The 27049-nt window shown below is 42.4% G+C and overlaps 1 protein-coding gene across 2 annotated transcripts in view; it reads right to left on the bottom strand.

The window, feature by feature from the left end:
* The window catches only part of UBE2O (ubiquitin conjugating enzyme E2 O), a 152358-nt gene that overhangs the window by 5952 nt on the left and 119357 nt on the right, over positions 1 to 27049 (bottom strand). For both annotated transcript variants that reach the window (XM_042448835.1, XM_042448834.1), the window contains 8 exons: positions 25107 to 25615; positions 16857 to 17011; positions 14620 to 14732; positions 13056 to 13184; positions 12043 to 12132; positions 5936 to 6602; positions 4296 to 4432; positions 3131 to 3334 (listed from right to left, as the gene is read on the bottom strand). In XM_042448835.1, coding sequence (XP_042304769.1) covers positions 3131 to 3334; positions 4296 to 4432; positions 5936 to 6602; positions 12043 to 12132; positions 13056 to 13184; positions 14620 to 14732; positions 16857 to 17011; positions 25107 to 25615 — 2004 coding nt within the window. The remainder of the gene's footprint in view (positions 1 to 3130; positions 3335 to 4295; positions 4433 to 5935; positions 6603 to 12042; positions 12133 to 13055; positions 13185 to 14619; positions 14733 to 16856; positions 17012 to 25106; positions 25616 to 27049) is intronic.

Raw genomic sequence — 27049 nt, 5'->3', positions numbered from 1 at the left:
CAAAAAGCCCCAGGCAGCATGGACAATGGTTAGGGATTATTCTATGATTGAAAGATCAACACATCAGGGAGAGACAAAGGTTGGAAGCACTGCGCAAATCTACAGTGCTATATAAATAAAGAATAATAATATAATAATAATAATAACTACTGCTTGGTGTATGTCTGCTGACATTATGGCCCTGGAAATAAATGCTGATGTTTACGTACTGTAAATCAGCTGAGAACATTTCCTGTTTAGTCACCAGTCATACCAAAGTCCTCCAGTTATTGCTACAAAATACTGTCCCTACTTCAACTACTGTTGTGTTCAAACAGTAGATTCCTTGGCTCATGATGTAGCTTGGGAGATTTCCTATACTTGGTGGATTGATAACATGAACTCTCTGCAACAGTAAGTAGGGCCCATCCCTTGCTTTGGGGGATCAGCACAGGCCTCTTTCCTTTGCTAATCTGATTCCCTACAGTAAGAAAGATATCTAATTTGCCACACTGGAGTGGGAGTGACATTCATTCAAATCATTCACAGAAGTCTCCTTACTTTTTTGTTTGTTCTACACCCTTGATGCACTGTTACTAGAAAACAAGCTCCTACCTGATTACCATTTTATTAGCATGAAGTGAAACACTAATGAAACACTAACAATAGCTCTTTCACTGTGTGTCTTTTAAATCCATCCGCTTGTTTTTCTTTCTAAAGCAAAGCTGAGGGAAGGCCGTGATTTCCCACCGCAGTTCTAACTCATGACCTATTCCCACTGTAAACATGGGAGAACGTACTGGCCTCCCACTTGACCCTTTCCCCACTGATTTCCTCCACAGCTGCCACCAGTGGGTTCAAAGAAACTTGGTGGTGGCAGAGTAGGCCAAATATTAACTATCTTTCTCCTCCAAGTACGGTACATTTTCTAAATCAGTACATGTATGCTTTGACTGTGGCTCTGCCTCCATCAAGGAAAGCACAACAAAGACTTAAATGTATGCCACTCCACGTACTGTTTAGATAAGTGGCATGCCAAATTTGTTGTTGTTAGGGGACATAGCTCTTGTTGAGGTGGTGCTTTGTTGGCTATAGGACAGAGCCTAACATTTTGTATACATTTGTCATTGTGTGTCTTCAAGTCACTCACTCTCATTCTCACAGGAAAGCAATGGCAAATCTTGCCCGGAAACCCCGTGATAGGTTTGCCTTAGGGTTGCCATAAAGCAATGACTTAAAGGCACCCGACAACAACAAGGTAAACCTATCGTGGAGTTTTCTTGGAAAGATTTGTTTAGAGGGGGGTTGCCTTTGCCCTTCCTTGAGGCTGAGTGGGATTTGCCCAAGGAAGCTCAATTAGTTTCCAAAGCTGATCAGGGATTCAAACTAGAGTCATAGTTCAGAGCTCAAACCACTACACCATGTCAGTATACATTAAAGGCTTCATGTGATACCCATGTGGATGTCAGGCACAGTGGCAAAATCATCTGTGGCAGTGTTGCTCACAGCATGACAGAAGTGTGGTGGCCATGGGCTAGATTATACCACTAGGCAAAAAATTCATGTATGACATGACATGGTTACATAAGGTGTAGTGTACAGCCCACCGCTTAAACAAATTAAGGCCAATCCAGCTTTAAAACTAGATCTAGTCACAGCAAGGAGATACAGCTGTTGTTAGAAGAGAAGAAAAGAAAAACCTGTTAAAACCACAGGCAGTCTGTGGTGTGATAAAGGGGGCTTCTTTTCCCATCATTTTAAGGTGATCTCCTGCCTCAGACCAGTAATATGATCTTTAGTTGGTTCAACAGATTTCTGAAGTGAAGGTTAACTTAAGTGATAATACTGTAATACCATTACTGGTGAACTCCGCTGAACAAATGAAACATTTCCTGACAAGAGAAGTTTGTTTCCTCTGTGATGTACAACTAGTTATCGAGTCCATCCCAGTGACAGTTAGCACCACTTAGTTACTGAAAATACACCTCTTCTGAGATCTCTGCCTGTGTCCTGGACTGCGGCCAGCACACACAGACACATGCCGATAACAAAGGCAATTAACTATGGAGCTGGAAGTAGTCCACAAAACTTGCAGAGAGAAAGAGAGAAAGCAAACCAAAAGCCAAGCCAAAGTCAGGATAACAGAGGTCACAACAGTCAGTCCAGTCCAGGGTCAAGTCAGCCAGAAGGTAGCAATAGTCCAGTCCAATCCAAAGTCAAGAGTCAAGGCAACAAGGAGTCAAGATACAGGGAGCCAGTGCAGGCAGCAGTCACACAAAAGGATCATGCAATAAACTCTGGCACTGAGTTGGTGTCTCTCTGCTCATTAAGTAAGAGAAACTCTTCCCCGTGCCACCTGAGGCTGATTTGCTAATTGCTTCTCAGCAATTCTCTGGGATCTGCGCCTGCCAGCACTTTCAGCCCTGCGTTGTCTGTAGGAGGGAACCTTCAAGCCTGGTTCCTCCCCAGAGTCACCACTAGACTGCTGTACCACCAGAGGAATCCCACCAGCACTAGGACCTGGCTGAGCCTCCTCCTCTAGGGCTGGGAGATCAGGGCTGGATTCTGGCAGAGCAGGATTAGCACCTGGTGTAGCCTCAATTACCTCCTCCTCCTCCTCCGAGACCTGCTCTTGGCTGGCCATGACAGCCTGGACAGTGGGCATTCTGTCCCTAACAGTGGGAGCCCTGATGGCACAGTGGTTAAATGCCAGTACTGCAGCCAGTGTTGCAGCCCCAAGGTTGTGAGTTCAATCCCAGGGATCCTGGGTTGACTCAGCTTGCATCGTTCTGTAGGTTATTAAAATGAGCACCCAGCTTGTTGGGGGCAATTAGCTTACACGTTGTAAACCATTTAGAAATTACTTAGTTCAGTATGAAGCGGTATAGAAATGTAAATGCTATTGCTACTACAATTTAAAGAAGCACCTCCAAACTAATGGCAGGCATTGCACATCAGCCTTGGCTTCTGAGTAAAACCACATTTTTAAATTTATTTACTTAAATAATTAATATCCTATCTTTCTCCCAATATCGGACCCAGGGTAGCTTACATAAGATTATCTGTGAATAGAGGGATGCACAGTAATCTTGTCAGTTTATACTGTGAACAGAAATATAGAAAACAGACAAACAACCAAAGGCAGTATTACCTTGCCTATCCATGTCCCCAGAAGACTTACACAGACCTTTCCATTGTCATACAAGTTGGGGTTCAAGCGCCCACTGCACTGGGAAAGGTAACGAAAGAGTGGGGGGACAGCTGGGTATATATTGGGCAGCTGGATGTCAAATAAGAAGAGACCATCTTCATACGGCGTGCGTGTGGGTCCTTTGACAAGTGCTGAAAAGAGGTCCTGTGAAGAGGTTAGAGATAAGCTGATGGAACCTTTCATAAAAAGTGAAGTAATCCTATTACATGGCATGGTAAATTTGCCAAATAGCACTTCTCTTATCCAATTTGCTGTTGTGTGTCTTCTAGTCATTTCTGACTCATAACAGGGTTTTATTGGCAAGATCTGTTCAGAGGGTTTGCTTTTGTCTTCTCTTGAGGCTGAGAGAGTGCAAATTGTCCAAGGTCATCCAGTGGCTGAGTGGGGATTTGAACCCTAGTCTCCAGAGTTGCAGTCCAAAGTTCAAGCCACTACGTGACACTGCTCTTGCCCTTACCCAATTCCTTGCTTGGTTCTTTATGAAAATAACAGAGCAGGAACAGTGAGTTCAGCTCCTAGGGTTAGCCGCTGGCAAGATCCACAAAAGTGTTAGATTTTACCAGCTTATGGAACAAAACTGTAACATGGCAAGCATTTGCTGCAGCTGTAGCCAAGTTATGTCAGAAACCTTGATGGTACAATAAATTGCTACCATTAAAGAATGAGGAAGTTTAGTTTAATCAATTTTGCAGGTGTTTAAGGAAGTTTTCTGGACAGAAGTATATTGTGTCTCTGTTCTTTTTATGAGCTATAGTTTTTACACATTAACTTAGAATGGACAAGCATACAGCCTCCATGTAAAATGAATGAATCAATTCTTTTGTGCAAGCTATGGAAATCAAAAGCAGTGATGGTGCAGTAGGGGACTAGTCACCACCAACTGCAGTGCCATGAGAGAAATGAACATCCCTCCTTTGTGTTTCAGGAGACAGCATCAGAATTCTAATCTTCATCAACAAGTTAAGTGATCTCTTCCATTAAAAAATAATTTAGTGGCCCAGAACAGAAAGCATGGTCTTTTTTCAGGATCTTGCTGGAATTAATTCTAACAAGGATGCTCATTCTCAGTGGATGGCAAAACTGACACAAGGCTTCAGGGACTTACCATTCTGTCCTCAAAGGTTTTGACCATGATGCCATCTGGCAATGAGGTTGCTAAAAGTGCCATTTCTTTCCTCACTGTGCTGAAAAATTTCTTAGCTTCAGGAGGTTGGAATTCCATTTTCTTAAAGGCATGGCTATCTAATAGGCCAAGAAAACATCAAGACAGATATTAATGAACCTACCACACACTATACAAAAATGAAATGACTCTTGATAATTCTGCTTTTCCATTACACTGTTCAAAAACTTCTCTAAACTCTAAAGATCCTTGTGGCTAAGGTGGCTTTACAAAATTCTCTTTTCTAGCCAGAAACTGTACCTAGCTAGGAACCACTGCCAGGTAAGATTTCCCTAAGACAGGTAAAAATGTACATGTCTTTGAACTTCATTTATCCACCCAAAATGCACACTGACTACTTGACCACAGTGAGGACTTTTTCAGCAGTTATTCTGGACAAGACAGTTCACCAGAGGATCCCCACCTTATGATACTGACATGTATGAAAGTGCTTCTCAGGGTATCTGATGTGGTGGACCAACAATTATTGTTATCCAATGTGTCAGGGACTGGCACTATATTTGTGTTAATTGACTACAATGGTCTTTTTCTTTTCTAAAAACTTACCAGGGGGTAACCCTGGTCCAGGGACCACTACTTTGAGTAGCACTGGTATACAGTACCCATGAAGACTCCTGAAGGGAAAAATGCTCAACAATAGCAGCAGTTCTTTCCCCATGGAAACATTTTCACTATAATATTAGGGGTTAGCATGTCTGTACAGTGGACCCTTGGTATCCACTGGGGTTCGATTCCAGGACACTCCCTCTCTGGACACCAAAATCTGTGGATGCTGAAGTCCCATTATATAAAGGGGTAGTAAAATGGTGTCCCTAACATAAAATGGCAAAATCAAGGTTTGTATTGTAGAATTTTAAAATATATATAATTTTCAAGCCATGGATGGTTGAAAATCCATAGATATATAATCCATGGACACGGAGGACCTACTGTACAACAGGCTGACTGCTGGTCAAGGGTAGGACAAATTTGTAAAGGTTTGCTCAGGCTCTAATTTTTTCCAGTATTAGGTTTGTTCTGCCCTGCTCCCATGCTGGATTATTAAATTATTTGTTTCTGATTTGCTCGAAAATGATATTTTTATGCAGATTTTTAAAATGTAATAGTTTCTCAAGCACTTTCCAATTAATATGTTTGTGTGCTTTTTTCAATCTTTCTTTTTGTCAAGAAAAATACGTTTTTTGCAAACTACATTGCCAATATTGGGAAAAATGTTGATTTCGAAGTCTAAATGAGCTCTGGTCTTTTAGGTTCAGGAAATGCAAATTTAATAAATTCTACTGAAAGAATAAGAATGTAGTCATAAAGATATATCCCACCCTCACACACAGGTACGCACATTCAAAGATGAAGCAGGATGTGACTCATTGTCAAGCTTTGCTTCCTTTAAAAAAGGATGAGGTGCTTGTTTGCCACTCAAGGAATTTGACTATGATTTCATTGTGCCTTATCATGCTGTTGTGGGACTGATGGGAACTGAAGCCGGCCAATAGCTCAGGGATACAGGTTCCTCACTCCTAGTTTAAAACATAAACAAGCAAACCTGTTCCTCTTGCACTCACCTGGGGCAAATTCCAGCACAGAGAAAACCTCCCCCTTGGCACTGGTGAATGTAACTCCAGGCTTGCCTCCACTCTGTTGACAAAGCACTGGTGTCTCACTGGGCCATTCCGACGACACAGGGGTCTGTGTCTGTGCTTCTCTTTCCTCCTTTTTCTCTGCCTCTGCCATGGCCTCCATCTTTTCTTCTTCCACAATAGCTACATTGTCCAGAGTCTTCTTTAGATTTTCCTGAAGCTTTTTGATATCATCCAGGAACTTCTTTTCCCGGGTGGGCTTTTCTGGTTCGACTGTTGGAGAAGTGGGGTATCCTGTCAGCAGTTGTTCCACTGTCATATTCTTCAGGCTCTCCAAAATCTTGATGGCCTCCTTCAACTCTCGGAAGCCCTTTGGGGTACCTTCCTTGCTGGACTTATCCGTTGTTAGATCAGCCACTGCCATTGCAACAGCCCCTTGTACCTGTTCTTCCACCTTTTTTACCTCTTCCACAAGGGGTTCCACAGGCTCTACGTCCTCAGTCTTTGCATGGTCATCTTCCATGAGGCCATTGTCTGTCTCCCAGCTATCACTCTCATCCTCCCATTCATCTGAGGAAGCACCACTAGTGCTGCCATCAATGGAATCAAGGTCTGTCTCTTCATCTATCTCAGATTCTATGTTGTACAAGTGCTGAATTTGGAGAGTTCGGGGAGGGGGGGGGGAAGAGAGCACAGGGGCCCAAAGGTTAGGGAAAAGTCTACTGATATGTTTTCATTTCACCTAATGGCATGAAGTGGATATAACTATTTATAAGGGGATCAGAGTTATTTCACTCAGGACACCTTGGGAGGCTGAGCTCCCACAGGGCTGACATTCAGATGGATCCTACTTGCCTTGACTGCTGGTCTTATGCAATGGCTGTGCATGAGATTCTGAATCAGCACTTTACCTTCAAAAACTAGGGCATCCTGGGTTAACTAGAACAGTTTGTGAGAAGGCTAAGGGAGAGCTGGGAACTCTGCAATGGACTAGAGAGCAGCATGCATTAACTCTGCTAGACCACAGGATAATGAACTTCTCTAACAAGTCACCTTATTTACTTCATGTTGCATTTATCACATTTCTTCCTTGCCATTTTCAAAACCATACCAGTCACAATTTATGTACTGCATCTACACATGTATTATAGGTTGATGCACCACTGTACCAAGACAGCTTTTCTTTGTGGAAGGATTCTTGCTGTGATGTGATCACATGCGACAGGAGTGGGAAGGAAGACAGCAGAGTGCTTTGTATCCCACTGCTATAGTTCAGGCACTGTACTATTCTACTGCAATTAAAGGAGAAATGCTCTGTTCAGGAAATGAAAGCCTTGAATGCCAAGCATTTCATGTACATGAGCAGATTTCTGAAGCTTCTGCAAGTTCTGGCTACAGCAAAGGAACTACAGCTATCTGGAAACAAAGAGGCAAGGCCTGGGATAAAAATCGTTTGATAGTTTAATTTTCTCCAACTATGATTTGGAACAAAATTCACTCTCTAATTCGTCCCCCAATGGATTTTTTTCCAACTAGAAAAATCAGATCACTGTATTAGACAAATTCTGTTTAACACAATCATCATGAAGTTGAAGACTTTCATGGCCAGCATCCATAGTTTTTTGTGGGTTTTTCGGGCTATGTGGCCATGTTCTAGAAGAGTTTATTCCTGACGTTTCGCCAGCAGCAGAACAATACACATACAAATCACTCCTGCCTTTTCAGGTCGCACAATATATATACCCAAGGCCTTTCCAGGCAAGCATTCTCTGAAGATGCCAGCCACAGATGCTGGTGAAACGTCAGGAAGTAACTCTTCTAGAACATGGCCACATAGCCCGAAAAACCCACAAAAAACTAAGCACAATCATCCTTTATATGTACAGTAAAAAGTACTGGGCGATGAAAGCAGGCCATGTGGGCAGTGTATTTTCATAAATTACTGAAGTTTATGTCTGCTTGGGTCTGTCCAAATGTTCCATCGCATCTGCTTCTTCCTTAATTATAAGAAGGCTGTTGTTTTTCAGCATCTATGTCTAAAGAGACATTCTCTGTATTAGGGTATAGCAGTGACAGAAAGTTTCTGAAGAAGACAAGTCTGTCTATCACACTTGATATTCTTGTTGCAGTACACAGATGCAAAGAAGTATGGGTGGGGGATATTAAGGCAAACGTAATTCATGGGTGATGACCATGAGGCCCCAACATTCATGGCTAGTCCCCTGCTGAAACCTAACACATACTGCAGAATCCTTTGCAACAGGCTGAGGACCCTGGCAGACAAGTGAGTGTGGGAAGAGTTCTTTGAAGATGGACCATCTAAAAGGCAGCATAGGGGCTAAACAGACAGGCAAAAAGAGGTGCTTTCAGGTTGACTTGAAGGTATGGTGTTTAGGTGACACATGCCTTGAAGCCAACAGGAAAGCGTGTCTAGGCACCTTATGCAGAGAAAAGCTGTTTCAAAAAGAAGCCATATCATGTGTCATGACAAGAGCACTCCAGCTGCCTTGGGAGCTGGTGGTGTGGTTTCAATGAGGCTTGAGAAAAGGCAGCTTCAAGCCACTTTTTCCTGCCCATCTGTTTTGTCCCATACTAAGGTAACAGGAATCTCTTTTTGGGTTTACTATTATTATTAGTGATTATTCCGTTAAACTTAGTTTTAAAAATCTCTCCAAATAGCATGAATGTACACTATGCTTTCAGAGAGATGTAAATGTGCAACAAAACACCCACTGACTTGTTCATGGGCTAGCTTTTTTAGTGTGCTAAGCTGGAAGCAATGAGAGCTGTCCCTTCCTAACACAATACAGTAATAAAATCCTCCTACCTTCAATTCTAATTGCTTTTCTGTGCCAACACCAAGGACAGGAAGAAGTTAAACCTTCTTTAACACAGTGATTACTTTCAGGAAAATGATCAGCACACACAAGGAGGTTGAGATTTTATTTTAAAACTTGTATACCATCAACATGGCTTCACAAAGCCCTTATTAAGAAGAGTTCTGTGGAATTGGACTAGAAGCCTATGGAGATCAGCATCCTGTGTCCTAATAGTGGAGCAACAAAATAGCTTAGAGAAGCCCCTTGCATATTATTCCACATTGCTCACCAAACCTCCATTTGGTGCATTTGGAGGGGATGAGTAGCAGGAAGTGAGTGGGCAAACCCCCCATTATATTAACAGAATTCTGTCATTCATTGGATCTACATACATTTTTAAAATGTCATGAAGAAAATAAGTCCCCTGCAACTTAGCAACACATTCCAACCCTAAGTAGTAAGTTTTCCCAAAGCCACCTCCAAAGGTCCAAGACACACACTGGCTTGTAAATACACAAGTCTTACTCTATAAAAGACCACTGGAATGAAGATGTTTTCTTCAACACTGTGAAAATGGGCAAAGTGTGCATGCAGATATGCCCAAGCAGAAGAATGTAGTAGTGTTGAAATGCAGAATTCCATATCAGAATGGGCAGAAGCTAGACTGGGATCTATTAGTAGAGTTCTGGTTGATCTGCAGCAGACCAACAAGATTTTCTCACTCCCAGTTGACTAAGAAAAGGAACAGTTAAAAAGTGTCCATCCACCCACTAAAGTAGGCTGCTGAAAGAAAATGTTTGTGCCAAAAACCAGGAGTGGATTCATCTGGGAAAAGATCTTTGTTTTTTTTTAATTCTGGTAGTGATCACATATTTCTGGGTTATTGTGCTCATAGAAACCTCATTCCTTAATTCTCAGTGTATGCTTTCCTGCGTGAGCCTCCATGGCATACCTAGATAGGTGGGCGTCAACATGTTGGTTTAAAGCAAAATAGATCATACAAGTCTTAATTCCATCTGCCCCTGCTATAGATCATGGCTGGGGGCTATAAGTGTAGCTGGCCCTAAAGTTCCTGCAGCTGCATTCAAAAGAAGCTGTTAATTATTGAAAACAACAAAGAGGCTACATATGTTAAACTGCAGAGTAGGTAGTAGAGCTCCATGTGGATCTGATAAACTACTTGCATCTACAGCAGTATTTTCTTCTATTAAAAACAGTGAAAGGAAACTTAACGAGATTAGAGGGTTGGATAAACTTTCATATATCCTAGAGGACAAGAAAAGGGATAGTATAGAAGAGGATTGGGCACAGATTGTGACGTATTGGGAGAAGAGATGGGGTTTTGATAAAAATCTGGTTTAATATTGTATATAAATATATCTGTTTAATGACAAAAAGACTTGTATAGCTGTAGACCAGAAGAATGAATTTTTTTCATGAAAATCAAAGTTATAAATTCGGAGAAAATATAACTTGGAGAATACGTATGCACATACACTCCTTATTAAGGATAGAAATGATATAATTTTAAAAAGAAAAAGATTAAGGGGTAGGATATAGGAGGGGGTATGTTTAGTTAATAAGGGATTGTATGGAATATTTGCAAGAAACAGGGAAAAATGTGATAAGTAACACATAAAAGTAAATAGAGCGGGAAGTGAAGGCAAAAGAAGATAAAGAAGATCTTGTATTTCTATGTTTGGCTTTTTTTTGGTTTGTATTGATATAGATATTGATGAAATATTTAATAAAGACATTAAAAAAACAGTGAAAGGAAACAAACACAGACAAATGTAGGCCAAGTCTAGGTCTGCAAGGGTAGAAAGACCTACTCCATCATACCTGTGGTGAAAAAGCAGACCAAAAATGCTCAAGTCTAAGATGAAATAATTCACTTGCTATATAATCATGGTAAGAATCATGCTGCCCTCCAGATATTACTGGAGTGACATGCTCAGGAGCCCCAGCCAGCACAGCAAATGGAGAGGAATTGTGGGAGTTGCATTCTAGCAACTTTTGAAGGGTTACAGCTGCCCACCTTTGTATGGCCAATGTCATACACCCTGTTCCTCAATTAGGAGACATGGGGCAGGGTGTTATCAGTATAATGATGACACCCAGAGATATATTTCTTCATGCCTCGGTCAGCAGCTTTGACTACAGATGGCATCTCTTCTATAATGAATGTCTTCAAGCAGTAATGGACTGGATGAGGAAAAACAGACTAAAGCTGAATCCAGAAAAAACAGAGGTACTCATAGTAAGGGCCCCTAAACCAGGTATCAGGTTACAACCTCCAGTCCTAGATGGGTTACACTCTCCTCAAAGGACTGTGTTTGCAGTCTGGGGGTGTTCCTAGACCTGTCGCTCCAGATGACAAATCAGGTAAATGTGAAATCAGGAGTGCTTGCTAACAGCTTCACATGATACACCAGATGCACCTTTTCCTAGAACTGGGGGACCTGGAAACTGTGGTACATGCACTGGTAACTTCACAACTCAATTTCTGCAATGCGCTCTACATGGGGCTACCCTTGTGCTTAGTCCGGAAACTTCAATTAGTACACAATATGGCAGCCAGGCTGGTCACCAGAAAATCTAGGAATTACTATGTAATTCCTATCCTGAAATCACTTCACTGGCTGCCTATTGGTTTCCGGGCACAGTACAAGGTGTTGGTTATGACCTTTAAAGCCCTACATGGCCTGGGTCCAACCTATCTAAGGGATCACCTACTTCTGTATAATCCACCCCGTGCACTCAGGTTCTCTGGGGGAAATTTATTGCAGCCTATAAAGACTAGACTGGCTGTAACCTCCAGAGGACCTTTTCTTCAACCACTCCCAGATTGTAGAACGGTCTGCTGGAGGAGGTCCGTCAAATTGCTAGCTTAGACAGCTTCAAAAAAGCTGTCAAGACAGATCTCTTCTGGCAAGCCTTTCCTGAACAGAAACACCCGGCCACAAGTGAGTCCCTCCTTCCCGTCATGTATCGTGGTACCACTCTGCCCATTTTGTTTAAATTGATTTTAATTATTTATTTTAACAGATTATTTTAACTGTAATATGTTTAATTCTTTTTTTTTGGGGGGGGGGGGGGGGGGGTTAATAGTATACTATATATATATAATATATTGTATACTGTAGAGAATTTTAATATGTAAGCCGCTTCGGTTGTTTGTAACAAAGAAGCGGGATATAAATAAAGTCTTGTTGTTGTTATTGTTGTTATTATTATTAGTTGGCAAAGCATACATCCATTAAGGGAGCTTACCTGCGGCAAAACAATTGTCCTGGAGTTATCAGCCCACACAACCTCTACTTTGCTGCTGAAATCCACACGAGCCACCTGTCCCACAGAGGGCTGTGGACAGAAAAAAAACCAAGCATTAGGGCCATCACATTCTTAGGTTCTAGATTATTGTTGTGACTGCTCCTTCCAGGCAAGCAAAGCTCATTAGGAAGGCAATAAAAGATATAGAGGAATGAGCCAAGAGCAGTAATAACAATTCCTCTTCCTGCTGAAATCCTATCTAGTGTGATTTCATGCAAAGAAAATTTTGTGAGCAAGTCATTGCAAAGACAGTGAACCATACATTAAAGAACCCACGTAAGTATGTGAACAGGCTGCCACCTTGTGGTGGCTTTGGGAACAGAGGTTAGGCCTCTTACGTTGTAGCTATTCACATCTGACTGCTTTACCACTATGCTTGTATATGTGTATGTACCTTATGATGCACCCCATGAATTTCATAGGGCTTTCTTAGGGACAGAATACTCAGAGGGGTAATTGTCAGTTCCTTCCTCTGAAATATAGACCACAACACCCAGTAGTCAGAGGTGGTCTCCCATCCAAGTACTAACCAGGGTTTACTGTTTAGCTTCCAAGATCAGAAGAGATGCTGTGCCTTCAGGGTATTTAGGCACCAACCTCTGCCAGAGCCAGAACTTTTCAAAATAACTACAAAGAGGCAGGAGGTCTTTTAGGCCATTAGGTTTTGCAAATATAAAGAAGATTCTGCTGCTTCCTGACAGACACCAATGCCCTCAGGGTTATGTTCTGATTATTGACTGGTCCTACTGCAGACAGAAGTCAGTTCTCTTGATGTGTGCAAAGGGAGGAAAGATTTCCTTGCATTAAGTATGCACTTCCATTAAGAGCTCTACTAGAGGCAAGTCTTATACCTCTCAGTCCAAAATCAAGAGCCAGGAACTGCGAGGTACCCAGAACCCTTACTTCCCTTTTTCTACAGCAGTAGGCTCCAACCAAGCACTGACATGACTCACCTCATTCTCACCAACTGAAGTACCATCCTCAGCATTGCCAATGCGGATTACAAAATCAGTAGTGCGGAAGCGGAAATCTGGGTGATCGGCAATATCATACACACTCACATCATCCTCCTCTCCAACAAGCTGGCAAAGAACATACAGAGATAAAAACCAATTAACTGTATCACACCGATTTCCAAAACTATGAACACTCCCAACTCATAGGAAGTGCAACTCATAGGAAGTCCAGTGATCACTCTTCTTAAACAACAACAAAAAATAAATTAAATTGCATGGCACTTTCTGTATGTGTTGCTACTGGCATCTACTTGTTGATACACAGTCACACATATACATGCTGCTACAAAGAGCCCTCTGGAGAAGTAATTCAAAAAGCAGGAAGTCACTCACAGGATGGTGACTGATGTATGAGTGCTTACAAATGACCAAAGTCTCAGCAAACAGTGCTTGCATATTTTTATCTATATTGAGCCATCTAAAGAAATGGCAGTTCACAGAGAGTGAGATGTGTGCTCTGGCCCAAGTGGCTTAAAACAAAAACACAAAGACAAGAAGAGCAATATATCAGCGTACTCTGTCATCAACATGCCACTCTTCCAAATGAAATGGAGATTACAAATAAGTAATTTATATGCATTCCAAAGTGGGCAGAGTTCTGTAAAGTGACTGTTTTTCATAGGAGCTAACACATTTGTATCAAGCTTCAAGTTTTATACTACATGGATTCATGAGAAATTGAGAGTCACTTGAATATGAAGAGTGACCATTCATTCCTAAACAAGTTCACAAGAATGTATCTTGAATAGCAGGCTACAATCCAAACTAAGGTTAAGCAAATGCAGAAATTCAACATTTAACATAAAACAGGATCTAGCAAGACAAAGTCAAGGGGGACCCTTGTGGTCTCTTCCAACTCTAGGATTCTTTGATCATAAAGTAAAAGAAACAATATACCATGGTTTGATAACAGTACAGAAAGTTCTTTACTTTTTACAGCTAAAGATCTTTATTAGGCAGTGGAAAATGCAAAAACTATTATTAGGAAAGGGACTGAAAATAAAAACAGCCAGTATAATATTTCCAGCACATGCACTTCCAGAACTCCGGTATGGCTTAAAAATAAGACTTAAACAGCAGAGCAAAATGCAGTGGGCCCTTGGTATCCACTGGGATATGGTTCCAGGACCCCCATGGATAGCAAAATCCATGGATGTTCAAGTCCCATTAAATGCAATGGCATAGTAAAATAAATCCCTTATATAAAATTACAAAATCAAGGCTTGCTTTTTGGAATTTATATATTTTTAAATATTTTCAAGTCATGGATGCTTGAATCCATGGATAAAAAGGGCTGACTATACAGAAAGAGCTCTCACAAAACTATGCAAAAGCAGAGAACAGCAGCATCCATTCAGTTTCAATGGATACAGTATAGTTCATAGTTTGACTAACCCATTAGAAATAAAGCCACTTAGAAAAGGAAGACCTTGCCTCTACCCTACAAGCGCTAAGAGGTACAAGATTCCAAAAGAGAAAGAAACAGAGACTTTGTTCTTACCTCAACATCATCTCCACTGGGCTTCAGCTTAAACCATTTCACCACACAGGTACGACCAATGTGGTCACCTGACTGTACAACTCCATACATACCAGGATCCTGAGAACACTGGGCTATTTAGGAGTGAAGAAAGACAAATACTCCAGTAAGAGTAAGCAGAAGAGAACTACATCAGCTCTGCACCATTTTGTCTAGAAATGCTTGATTTGTCCTGACATTTTTACTTAATGTCGAGTCAAAGGCTTTCATGGCCAGTATCCATAGTTTTTTGCAGGGTTTTTGGGCTATGCGGCCATGTTCTAGAATAGTTTCTTCCTGATGTTTCACCAGCATCTGTGGTTGGCAACTTGAGAGAATGCTTGCCTGGAAAGGAGTTGGGTATGTATATACTGTGTGACCCTGGGAAAGCAGGAGTGATTTGCATGTGTATTGTTCTGTTGCTAATGGCAGGCTTCAGGGTGGGAGGGTCTGCAAAAGAGAATTAGTGTCTGCTTGATTAGTGCTCATTGTCTGCTGGAAAACCCCTGACCCTAGGAGATTTCTCATTTGCATTTGTTGAGTCTTTATCTTAATAATAATAATAACATAGCCTGAAAACCCCCACAAAAAACTATTTTTACTTAAGCCTAGTTTAGGTCCTCTTTCAGTTCCTATGCTCTGTCTAAGAGAGGTTGGAAGCAGGCAGTGATGCCATTTTGCAAAGAGGTATCAAATGTCAGACATATACCTAACCGCTACCTACATTCAAGCATAAAAAAAAAAAAACCTTCCAGTGTAATCTGTGGCCAGCTACTTACTGAGGTCAACTGGGTAGCTGCAAAACTGAGAGCTTTATTGCATCATTAAACAAACTTGGAAGACAAACAAAAAGACGCATCTTTTTTTCTTCCTCTGTATGATTTAGTTCTTTGTTTGTTGTAAAACTGTGAGAGAGATTCATAAAAAAGTGTCCCATTTGCCAAATTGAAATAATCCGTTTGGCAAAAGTGATGCTTTTACAACCTGAAGAGAACAAGAGTCATACAGAGGAAGGAGAAAAAAAGACGTGTTTATCTCCTGAGTTTGTTTAATAATGTGATGAAACTGAGTTAGTACCTTGAACGAAACAAAGTATTTGCTACTCAATCTGCAAGGGCTTGCAAGTGGAGCAGCTCTTCATTTTTTTCTATTGACACAAAAAAAGGATCCATACATCTTTCATGGCCTTGCTAGTTATGTTCTTAGCATGAGTATGCTCCCTGGATGGATGGGTGTGAAAGTATTTTGACATTATGTCAAGTTTAAGAACAAGCAAAACTATGGGGGGGAAAATCCCTACAATTGTAGAAGGTATTGGAAATTCAACCTCAATGTGGGCTAAGCCTCGGACAGCAAGAAATCTGCAAAGAGCCCTACAGCTTTCCAAGTGTCTCTGAAACTGAAGGGAAGCGTTCAGAAGAGTGTTTTTGTCCTCACTGCTTCTGAAGTCAGTGCAGCATCAAGGTGAGTCCTTTCAGTTTTCCAGGCTTGGAAGACAGATGATGGATGAGGCTTTCCACAATACCCTGTTCTTGCCTGTGGGGAGCATATATGGAGGCACACTATGGCCACATAAAGGTAGTCCCTTGACATGAACGTTTAGTTGTAACCGACTGTAGGGGGTGGTGCTCATCTCCATTTCTAAGACAAAGAGTCAGGATTGTCCAAGGACTGCTCTGGTGGTCATGTGGCCAACATGACTGCACAAAACCTTCCCACTTAAGTGATATCTATCTACTTGCATTTGCATGCTTTCAAACTGCTAGGTTGGCAGAAGCTGGGAGTAGTGACAGGAACCCACCTCATTGTGCAGCACTCGGGCCTGAAACTACCAACCGCATCCTAGAATTAAAATACTGTAACATTTTGAGGAACAGCAATCTTTTTGGCCAGATGATATGGGTAGTCTTACAAACAGAAGGACAGAGTTGAAGTGTTAAATGGCAGCTGCCCCACCTCTCTTGCTAGTGGATTAAGGAAGCAACAATAAGAAAACGTCTAGCTTGATCTACCAGCAATGGAAATTACTCCAGTAGTTCCTTCAACTGCCATTATTATGCTAGACATTACTGACAGTCTGAAGAGCCAAACTTAATTCCAAGTGCAAAGTGCTAATAAATTGCAGGACTTCAGAGAGAACACATGAGTCCAGTTGTGGTAGAAAGGCGGGATATAAATCCTTGAAAGAAAGAAATATAAAAATAAATGTTACCAAATACCTCTTTTATCTACCACAAAATCGCCAGGGCAAAACTCATTGTTGTCCAAGTGATGGACAGGAAACAGCTCATTGGAGCGAATGTTTTTTTCCACTGTGCCATCCTGCCACATTACGTCAGCTGATGTCATTGTGGTCACCACTTCTACAGCAACTCTGTGACCAAAAAAGAAAAAAAGGCTGCATGTCATTGAAGAAACCATCCAAAGTAGGGTCAGATGAGATCTCCTAGCCCAGTTGTGTATGAGATCAAGAAATGTGCTACTGATACTATGACCTAAAGCAAAACAGAACACTTGAAAGAAAAACCTCAGTGCTGAAAAAGCAGATCAATAGAATCTAATACTGGAGACCAAATAAGGGCCCCTGGAGTACAGATTAAGATACAACATATAGCACAGAGCTCACATTTGTGCAAGAAGAATCCTGGCATAATTTCCCAGAAATGACTTTCTCTGTTATATATGGTTGAAGCTACAAGACAGCGACAATACTGTACATCAAGTCAGGTAGGCAAGGTTTAAATAAGCTATGATAGCCAGAAAACTAATTCTGGAAACAAGGTTGGTGGTTTATAGAACAGGCTTACAAATAATAATAATAATAATAATAATAATAATAATAATAATAATAATTTATTTATATACCACCTTTCTGGAGATCAAGGTGGTTAACAGCATATTAAAACACAACAACATCAAACAACCATAAAAACCATCATAAAATTAACTCGTATCATACACCTACATTGCTACAGTCTAAAAAATCTCAAGCTAGAAACAAATGCTGCTGAGAGGGGAGGAGGGAGTACTTCAGGGGTTAGGGATAAGCCTGCTGGAACAGGGATGTCTTTAACCCCTTTTTGAATTGGTCCAGCGAGGTGGCCGAGCAGAGCTCGCCGGGAAGGGAGTTCCAGAGCTTGGGGGCCGAGGTAGAAAAGTCCCTCTGAGTGGTGGTAGTATATCTAGCTTCTGGAACCCTTAACAATTGCTTCCCAGCTGACCTGAGTGTGCGAGGCGGATTGTATGGAGAGAGGCGGTCCTCCAAGTACCCTGGGCCCAAGCTATTTAGGGCTTTATAGGTGATAACCAACACCTTGTATTGCGCCCGGAAGCGAATAGGCAGCCAATGAAGGTCTTTAAGGACTGGTGTTATGTGACTGGCCCTGGAAGTACCAGTGGCCAATCTTGCCGCCATATTCTGCACCAATTGCAGCTTCTGGGTATGGTACAAGGGTTGCCCCATGTAGAGCACATTGCAGAAATCCAAACAAGAGGTTACCAGAGCATGTACTACCGTTTCAAGGTCCCCCCGGCGCAGGTAGGGACGCAGCTGGCGTATCAACCGAAGCTGATAACAGGTGCTCCTGACCGTCGCATCCACCTGCGATGTAAGGTGGAGTGACGAGTCAAGGAGCACCCCCAGACTGTGAACAGAGTCCTTCACGGGAAGCGTGATCCCGTTCAGGACAGGTGGAAACACCGCCATCCCCGAGCCCGGAGAACCTATCATGAGCACTTCCGTTTTCTCTGGATTCAAACTGAGTCTGTTTTCCCTCATCCAGCCCATTACTGACTCCAGACAGGCAACGAGAGGAGAGATGCCATCCTTGGTCACTAAATCAGTCGGAGACATAGAGAAGACTATTTGGGTGTCATCAGCGTACTGATAACCCAGCGCCCCGTCCTTCCGGATGATCTCTCCCAGCGGTTTCATGTACAGTATTTTCCGGTGTATAAGACGACTGGGCGTATAAGACGACCCCCAACCTTTTCAGTTAAAATATAGAGTTTAGGATATACTCACCGTATAAGACTACCCCTCTTCCAACACACACCAAATAAAAATTTAAAAAACATCAGATTTGATTTCAATAAGGTAATTTTAATTCAAATGCTTATGACATGCAGGTACTCAGGAGGAAAACTTGTTGTATACAAAGCTTGCTTGGATTGGTCAGCTCTCCCTGCCTGCCCAGCCCTCCCTGTCTCCAAGATTTTCTTCTACCGTACTTAGAATCATAGAATCATAGAATCGTAGAGTTGGAAGAGACCACTAGGGCCATCCAGTCCAACCCCCTGCCATGCAGGAAATCCCAATCAAAGCATCCCTGACAGATGGCCATCCAGCCTCTGTTTAAAGACCTCCAAGGAAGGAGACTCTATCACCCTCTTAGGGAGTGCATTCCACTGTCGAACAGCCCTTACTGTCAGGAAGTTCCTCCTAATGTTCAGGTGGAATCTCTTTTCCTGCAGCTTGCATCCATTGTTCCGGGTCCTGTTCTCTGGAGCAGCAGAAAACAAGCTTGCTCCCTCTTCAATATGACATCCTTTCAAATATTTAAACAGGGCTATCATATCACCTCTTAACCTTCTTTTCTCCAGGCTAAACATCCCCAGCTCCCTAAGTCGTTCCTCATAGGGCATGGTTTCCAGACCTTTCACCATTTTTGTCGCCCTCCTTTGGACACGCTCCAGTTTCTCAATGTCCTTTTCTGAATTGTGGCGCCCAGAACTGGACACAATATTCTAGGTGGGGCCTGACCAAAGCAGAATACAGTGGCACTATTACTTCTCTTGATCTAGACACTATACTTTTATTGATGCAGCCTAAAATAGCATTGGCCTTTTTAGCTGCCGCATCACACTGTTGACTCATGTTCAACTTGTGGTCTACTTGGACTCCTAGATCCCTTTCACACGTAGTTTCATTCAGCCAGGTGTCACCCATCCTATATCTGTGCATTTCATTTTTCCGCCCTAAGTGCAATACCTTACATTTCTCCGTGTTGAATTTCATTTTGTTAGCTTTGGCCCAGCTTTCTAGTCTATTCAGGTCATTTTGAATCTTGATCCTGTCCTCTGGGGTATTAGCTATTCCCCCTAATTTGGTATCATCTGCAAATTTGATAAGTATGCTCCCAATTCTGTCATCCAGGTCATTGATAAAGATGTTGAATAGCACTGGGCCCAGGACAGAGCCCTGTGGGACCCCACTGGTCACTTCTCTCCAGGATGAAAAGGAGCCATTGTTGAGCACCCTTTGGGTTCGGCCGGTCAACCAATTACAGATCCATTTAACAGTTTCTTTGTCTAGCCCACATTTTACAAGCTTGTTCGCAAGAATGTCATGGGAAACCTTGTCAAAGGCCTTACTGAAATCAAGATATACTATATCCACAGCATTCCCTTCATCTACCAAGCTGGTAATTTTATCAAAGAAAGAGATTAGGTTTGTCTGGCATGACTTGTTTCTCTGAAACACATGTTGACTTTTTGTGATTATGGCATTGCCTTCTAGATGTTCACAGACTCTCTGTTTAATGATCTGCTCCAGAATCTTTCCTAGTACTGATGTCAGACTAACTGGATGATAATTGTTGGGATCCTCTTTTTTCCCCTTTTTGAAGATGGGGACAACGTTTGCCCTCCGCCAGTCTGCTGGGATCTCTCCTGTTTTCCAGGAGTTTTCAAAGATTATTGCCAATGGCTCCAATATTACATTTGCCAGTTCTTTTAAAACCCTTGGATGGAGTTCATCTGGTCCCGGAGACTTAAATTCATTTAGATTAATAAGGTGTTCCCCTACTATCTCTTTACTTATTCTGTGCTGAAATTCCCCTATTCTGTCCTCTGCTCCATTATCCTCAGGTGGAGCACCCTTTGCCTTTTCTGAGAAGACTGAGGCAAAGAAGGTGTTGAGTAATTCTGCCTTTTCTCTGTCTTCTGTTAGCATTTTGCCATCTTCTCCATGCAGTGGCCCTACCGTTTCCTTCTTCTTCCTTTTGCTGCGGACATATCCAAAAAAGCCCTTTTTATTGTTCTTAACCTCTCTAGCAAGCCTGAAAGTGCTGCCCTTGCTGCTTTCATATGGTCGCCACATAGGGAGGGGATGCAGCCGTGGCTGTTTTTGAGCTCCCCCCATCATATGCGGCGACCGCAGATTCTCCAGTCTGGCTTGGAAGTTTCAGCACCCCTAATATAAGATGACACCCGGCGTATAAGACGACCCCCGACTTTTGAGAAGATTTTCCTGGGTTAAAAAGTAGTCTTATACACCAGAAAATACAGTAAATGTTGAAAAGCATGGGGGACAGAATGGCTCCTTGAGGGACACCAGATGTAAGGGCCCTCTTATCGGAGCACACGTCCCCCAGCTGCACCATCTGGAACCTACCTGAGAGGTAGGAACGGAACCACTGGAGTGCAGTGCCCCCGATTCCCAACTCCCCCAGGCGCTCCAGAGGGATACCATGGTCAATGGTATCGAAAGCCACTGAGATGTCCAAAAGTACTAACAGAGACACGCTACCCCTGTCCATGCCCAGACGAAGATCATCGATCAAGGAGACCATGGCGGTCTCAACTCCGTAGCCCGCCCGAAAGCCAGTTTGAAATGGATCTAGATAATTCGTCTCATCCAAGATCGATTGAAGCTGGATTGCAACCGCCTTCTCGATCACCTTCCCTAAAAATGGCAGTAGCGATACTGGCCGATAATTATTATGCATCAGGGGGTCGAGGGAGGGCTTTTTTAGCAATGGTTTTACAGTGGCCAATTTTAAGCTAGGTGGAAATTGCCCATCCCTCAGTGATGTATTAATTATACGGTGTAACATGGAAGTTACTACCGTTCCCCCCTGAGCCGCTAGCCAAGAGGGACAGGGATCGAAGGAGCAGGTTGTCTTCCTAACGCTTCTAAGGATCTTGTCCACATCCTCGGTACTTACAGACTCAAAACGATCCAGTACAATCGAGTCCACGGAAGTTCTGGAGACCTCTACACTGGTATCTGCACTAATACTGGCATCAAGATCAGCCCTTATCCGAGAGGTTTTATCCGCGAAGAAGTTGTTAAATTGGTCGCAGCAGGCCTTAGATGGTTCTAAGATAGGGTTCAGGGCAGGAGGGAGCCGATTAAGCTCCCTCACCACTCTGAACAGCTCTGCCGGACGCGATACGTGCAGCAAAAAACGAATTCTTTGCTGCATCTATCGCCTCTCCGTAGTCCTTCAAAAGAAGGTCCAGGAGAGCCTTGTCGGCTAAGCGCTGATTTCTCCGCCAGTCACGCTCTAGACGTCGCAGCACCCGCTTCCTTGCCTGGAGATCTTCCGTATACCAGGGCTGTTTTTTGGAAGCAGGCCTGAGAGGACGCTTGGGAGCGATACTGTGTATAGCCCTGGAGAGATCAGTGTCCCAGATGTTAGTCAGGGCGTCAACAGAATCGCCGTCATTTCCAACCATATAGCCCTCTAGGGCTTCTTGGAACCTTTTGGGTTCCATCAGCCTTCGAGGGTGGACCATCCTAATAGGTCCGCCACCCCCGGGGGGATCTGGGTGGATGCCTTGATTTTTGCCTCTACCAGGAAATGGTCCGTCCATGACAGGGCAGAGATGTTGGTTATTTCCGCCCACGGAATCTCCATGTCCGTACAAAAGACCATATCCAGTGTATTACCTGCAGAATGCGTAGGCCCCGTGACCAGTTGAGACAGGCCCATGGCTGTCATGGTATCCATGAACTCCCGAGCCGCACCTGATGGGATATGGTTGGCCGCGAAGGGGATGTTGAGGTCCCCCAGGACCAAAAGCCTGGGGGGATTCCAACACCAGCTCCGAGACCAACTGTGTCAGCTCGGTAAGGGAGTCTGTTAGCGCACGGGGTGGCCGGTAGACCAACAGAATCCCTAGACTGTCTCTGGCCTTCAGGGTCAAGTAAATACACTCAATATAGGAAGTTTGTCAAACATGGTTCCTAGATAGAGACAAGGTGTTCTTATGAATCAAGGCAACCCACCCACCTAACCTGGTCTGGTCTATGCCACAACATAGATACTTTCCATTATCATGACTGGAAATACTAGAAATTCAAAATTGTATTCTCTATTTTTATTGTTTTTATTCAAAACATACCTTATTCAAACTTTCTGATATCACAAGTATCTATTACACAACACACCAAACTACTTCACTAACTTTAAAAAAAAAATCAGCAGCTTCTATTCTTCCCAACTTCAGCCACTGCTCTGTCTAACCAGCGAAGAATGAGAATCCCAAACATTTCAGAAGGTGATTAGGTGGGTCAACTATTCTAAAAAGGGTTAGCATCCCTTCACAACCCTTTTTATTTAAAGAAAAAGAACATGTATTTTCAACTGGCCCAAATGCAAGGAAATGAAAATCTAGAAGTGAATAATACATATTGTTAATTCTTTAACAATAATTAATTCTTTTTAATTCTTTCCCGACTGCCTATTTTTTTTTTAATTTAACTGCTTCTGATCTATCATCCTATATTACTGGGTTGATTTGTATATTTAAAGGACGATGGCATTCTTATTTCCTTTATTTTTATGGCAGTAAACAAGGATGAATAGTTCTCTCCAGAACTACAAAGCTAAAACAGCTATATAACACACTTAGGGACAGCATGGACAAAGTAGCTCCTTCAGGGTGAGGCTCAAATTCAGAATGACCAAAGTGCTACAGCAAATATTGTTCATAACATATTATGTGATGGCATCCCTTATTTTAGAATGGGCTTGTTATTCATATATTGGTGGATCGTGACAGGCAACCAGGAATTGTCCCAAGCACAGCCCACACTGTGTAACACTTTCCATAAGCAGAGGAATACAAAACCTGCAAGTTGCATGACACTTTTAACTTTCTCCTTGAAGCCTAGCTCATAATCTGGCCTACAGGTGAAAAAGACCACTGCCACCAGCAGCTCCAGGTTTCAGATTGGAGTTGGGGAGAAGAAGCTCTTCAACTGCTAAGCAGGGAAACTGATTTCTTTATCAGCTCAGTGATTAGCAGTAAATACCATTTAAAGATATTTTTGTAGTATTTCTTTACATTTCAAAGAGGGCATTTAAATGTTAAATATCCTGCTCTTTAAACAGGTTGAACTATGCTTTGCATGCCTAAAACCTGCTGTACTGGAACTTCCATCTAAGCAGGTATGTGCAAAATTGAGCTGTATTTTGTACATTTGGTATCCAAACTAGTAAAATTGAGATATACTGGCATACTTCAGGGCCCCAAAGGCTGCTTCTCCTGCTTTGGCATGAAACCAGCACTTAACAAAAATCAACCAGAGAGCTTTCAATGACAGGGGAACTTGCCACTAAAGCCAGAACTCTGCCACAAAAAGGAACTTTGGTTTTTCAAAGAGGTCTATTATTTGAGTAGCTACCTTAACGGATTTAGGTTTTATTAGTGCAAAAGGACACAGAGCTAGATTATCTTTGAAAAGAGCTCTTTCCCTCTGTGGCCCTAAGACTGATGGAGGGTGTAACATGGACTCTAATTAGCTATTTGAATTTGCTGAAGAAAGTGCAGCTGCCATTAAAATAAATGGTCTGAAAAATGCTTTTGTATGAAGTTTGAAGGCGATGTAAGCCTACTTAGATTTATTCAATAAGAAGCACTATTTTTTCACATGTCATTATGTTGAGCCCCTGGCATAAAAAAAAGATGTGATTAAAATTACAGAAAAATATGGTTCAAAATTAAGGTGTGGAGATAGGAGGAAATATACAGATGTTCAATTCTGTACAGATTCTTAAACTTCTTCATCTGACAAAGTATAATTTGATGCAAAAATATTTTGTCTTAAGCGGTTTCAGAATCAGTGGATAATGAGAATCAATAATAAAAGACTCTTATTAATCTTTCCCATGACAGTTCAATATGTTTCATCAATATTCGTTTGAAAAAACACCTTGAGCTAAATAATTTAATATACTTCACCAAGAGATTAGAAAACTTTCTCTTAGGGGTGAAGCAGATGGGGCAAAAAGAGTGGCCTGTCGCTCCAGTACCATGGCAACCGGATGCTATGAAGTCCCGAATCTGGCCATTGCCGCAGTCTCAAACTGGCTACTGGCAGGAGTGGTTTTTTGCTGCTCCTTTTCAGGTTGGCTTTGGGTCACCTTAGGTGGCCTTGGGAGCAGCTTGCAGGTGGTTGGGGGCATGCGTTGTCTGAATGCCATTCCCCCAAAGAACCTGGAAGGTGCTTTATTTTGCCGTGTATTTTGAACTTTAGTTTAAAAAACCCCCTGATTTTTAAAGTTACATATGTATTGGTATCTTGTGTTTCTCTCCAAAGAGATGTTATATGCCAACAAGTTAAAAGCCACACAAATGAAGCTAGATGCATTTTTATAATACAGGCATCTTACATGAGTGTGGAAAGTGAGAATGGGCAGGATTTAAGGGGATCAGTAGGTTGAAGAATGTGACCTTACCTGTCTCCTGATTTAAACACCCGGCTAACCTTGGTTTTCTTTTTCTTATGTTTCCTCTTAAGATTTTTGATAGACAGTGGGATACTCTTTTTGCGCCCTGTGCCACTGCCACTTTGAGAAGAGGCTGTGGAGCTGGCAGATGATGTTACAGAACTGGTGTCATCAGTGTCATCCGCTGCTTCGTCATCCGCATCTTGTTCTGCCGACTGCAGTTTGTAGTCCAAGACGCCATCATCCCTTTTCAGTATAAAAGGTGGGTGCAATGGCAGCCCAGTTGCTTCACAAGACACCCCTTTTTCCATTTCATTAAGGTGCTCTTCCTTTACCTCCTGTAAACTTGCAGCATCACTGGCGGAAATCTCTAGTTCATCTTTTGAGTTGGCTTTAAGGTCTTCAGCTTGTTGGTCACCTGCTGCTGCTGAGTCTCCTTCAGGTAGGTTAGGTATACTCTGAGATTCCGTGGAACATGACATGATCTTTACTATCTGCTTCTTCAACAATCTCCTTACCTAAAGGGAAAAAATGTTGCTCAGTAAATGCAGCCTAAGACAACTACACACCTTTGTAGGACAGTTTAATCAGTCAGGGCATGCTATGGTATTGGGTTTAATATTTGGTTCAAGAAGGTGATTTGCATAAAGACAATAGTGCCAGCCTAATGACTCACTAATAAATGTTTTTTGGGGTTCTAGTATGTTTTCTCTTTACAAGTTTGGTCAATGCAATACAATAAATAAAAGTAATAGAGTTTAAAATGATTACTCTGTCTAAAAGTGAGCAGTAGTATTTTCAGGCCAGACTGGGTTGGTCATTACATAAAGCACATGCTGTGACTTGCTTGAGGATTCTAGATTTGTTTGACTAAACTTCCTCCATGGCATAACTGGTTAAGTACACCTTCTTAACTTCCTCTCCTGTGCTTCTAACTTCATCTTCTGCAGTTACGACACTGAAGTGTTACATTACATCTTTGCATCTTCCCTAACCCAGAAGTGAGCAAAGTGCAGCCTGCAAGTTGTATATAGGTTGACAGGGATGCCCCAAGTTCCAGGACCTCATTCTCTGCAAAATGTATTCCAGTCCTAAATACAGGCCAAGGGGAGGGGGAGGGAGAAACCTTTAAATGAAAAGTGCCCAACCAAGACTTCTGTGGGGACTATTTGCCATTTTAGGAAAAGGGTGAGAGAATTTTTGTCATAGGGAAGCAGCATGTCAAGAAGGATGAAAATAACCCCCGACTCTAAGGACTGCCCACCCTTGCTACAGCTCAGGACTTAGGGAAGGAAAACAGACACTGGAAAATAATCTTTCCACAAGGTTTTATTACTCGTCATCCATCCACTTGAGGTGCCTCCACTTGAGTGAAGGACAAATTTTTTGGGGAGTTTCAAAGAGAGGGTCAGAAGGGTGAAGGGAAGTGCTCAAGCGCTGTGTTTAAGGGGGCAGATGCATCTTGGTGAAGCAGGGACGGCAGCAGCTAAGACTGATTTTCTTGAGCAGCCTTCCAGTTCAAGTTACTGTGGTAGTACCAGGGCAGTGGTGTATGTGGGTGTGTCAGGGAGGGGGAGAAGAACAAAAGACATGAAAGCAGATAAGGATGAACTTCTTTGCTCAATTATGCTGCAACCCCTCCCCCCACAATTTTCCTATCTGGAAATCCAAGCCAAGGTAGTGGCCAGCACCTGTCACCAATTCCACTGGGTGAGAAAGAGCAGAAGACAAGAAGCTTTTTGCTCTCATTATGCTGCAAAAATGAGGCCCCACTGGACTAATTTCCTCTCTGGAAACCTAAGCTGAGGTAGTGGCCAAGTCTTATCACCATTTCCACTTGATGAGAAAGCCACATTCCCTCTAAGTTTCAGAACCAATTCATGACTCCATAATTTCAAGGCTTTTATTTAAAATGGGGTTACCAACTATGACTGTTGACAACTATGACAAGT

The sequence above is a fragment of the Sceloporus undulatus genome, chromosome 2, assembly GCF_019175285.1.
Source record: "Sceloporus undulatus isolate JIND9_A2432 ecotype Alabama chromosome 2, SceUnd_v1.1, whole genome shotgun sequence".
In the NCBI taxonomy this organism is placed as follows: domain Eukaryota; kingdom Metazoa; phylum Chordata; class Lepidosauria; order Squamata; family Phrynosomatidae; genus Sceloporus; species Sceloporus undulatus.
This window is presented reverse-complemented; position numbering and strand designations above follow the sequence as displayed.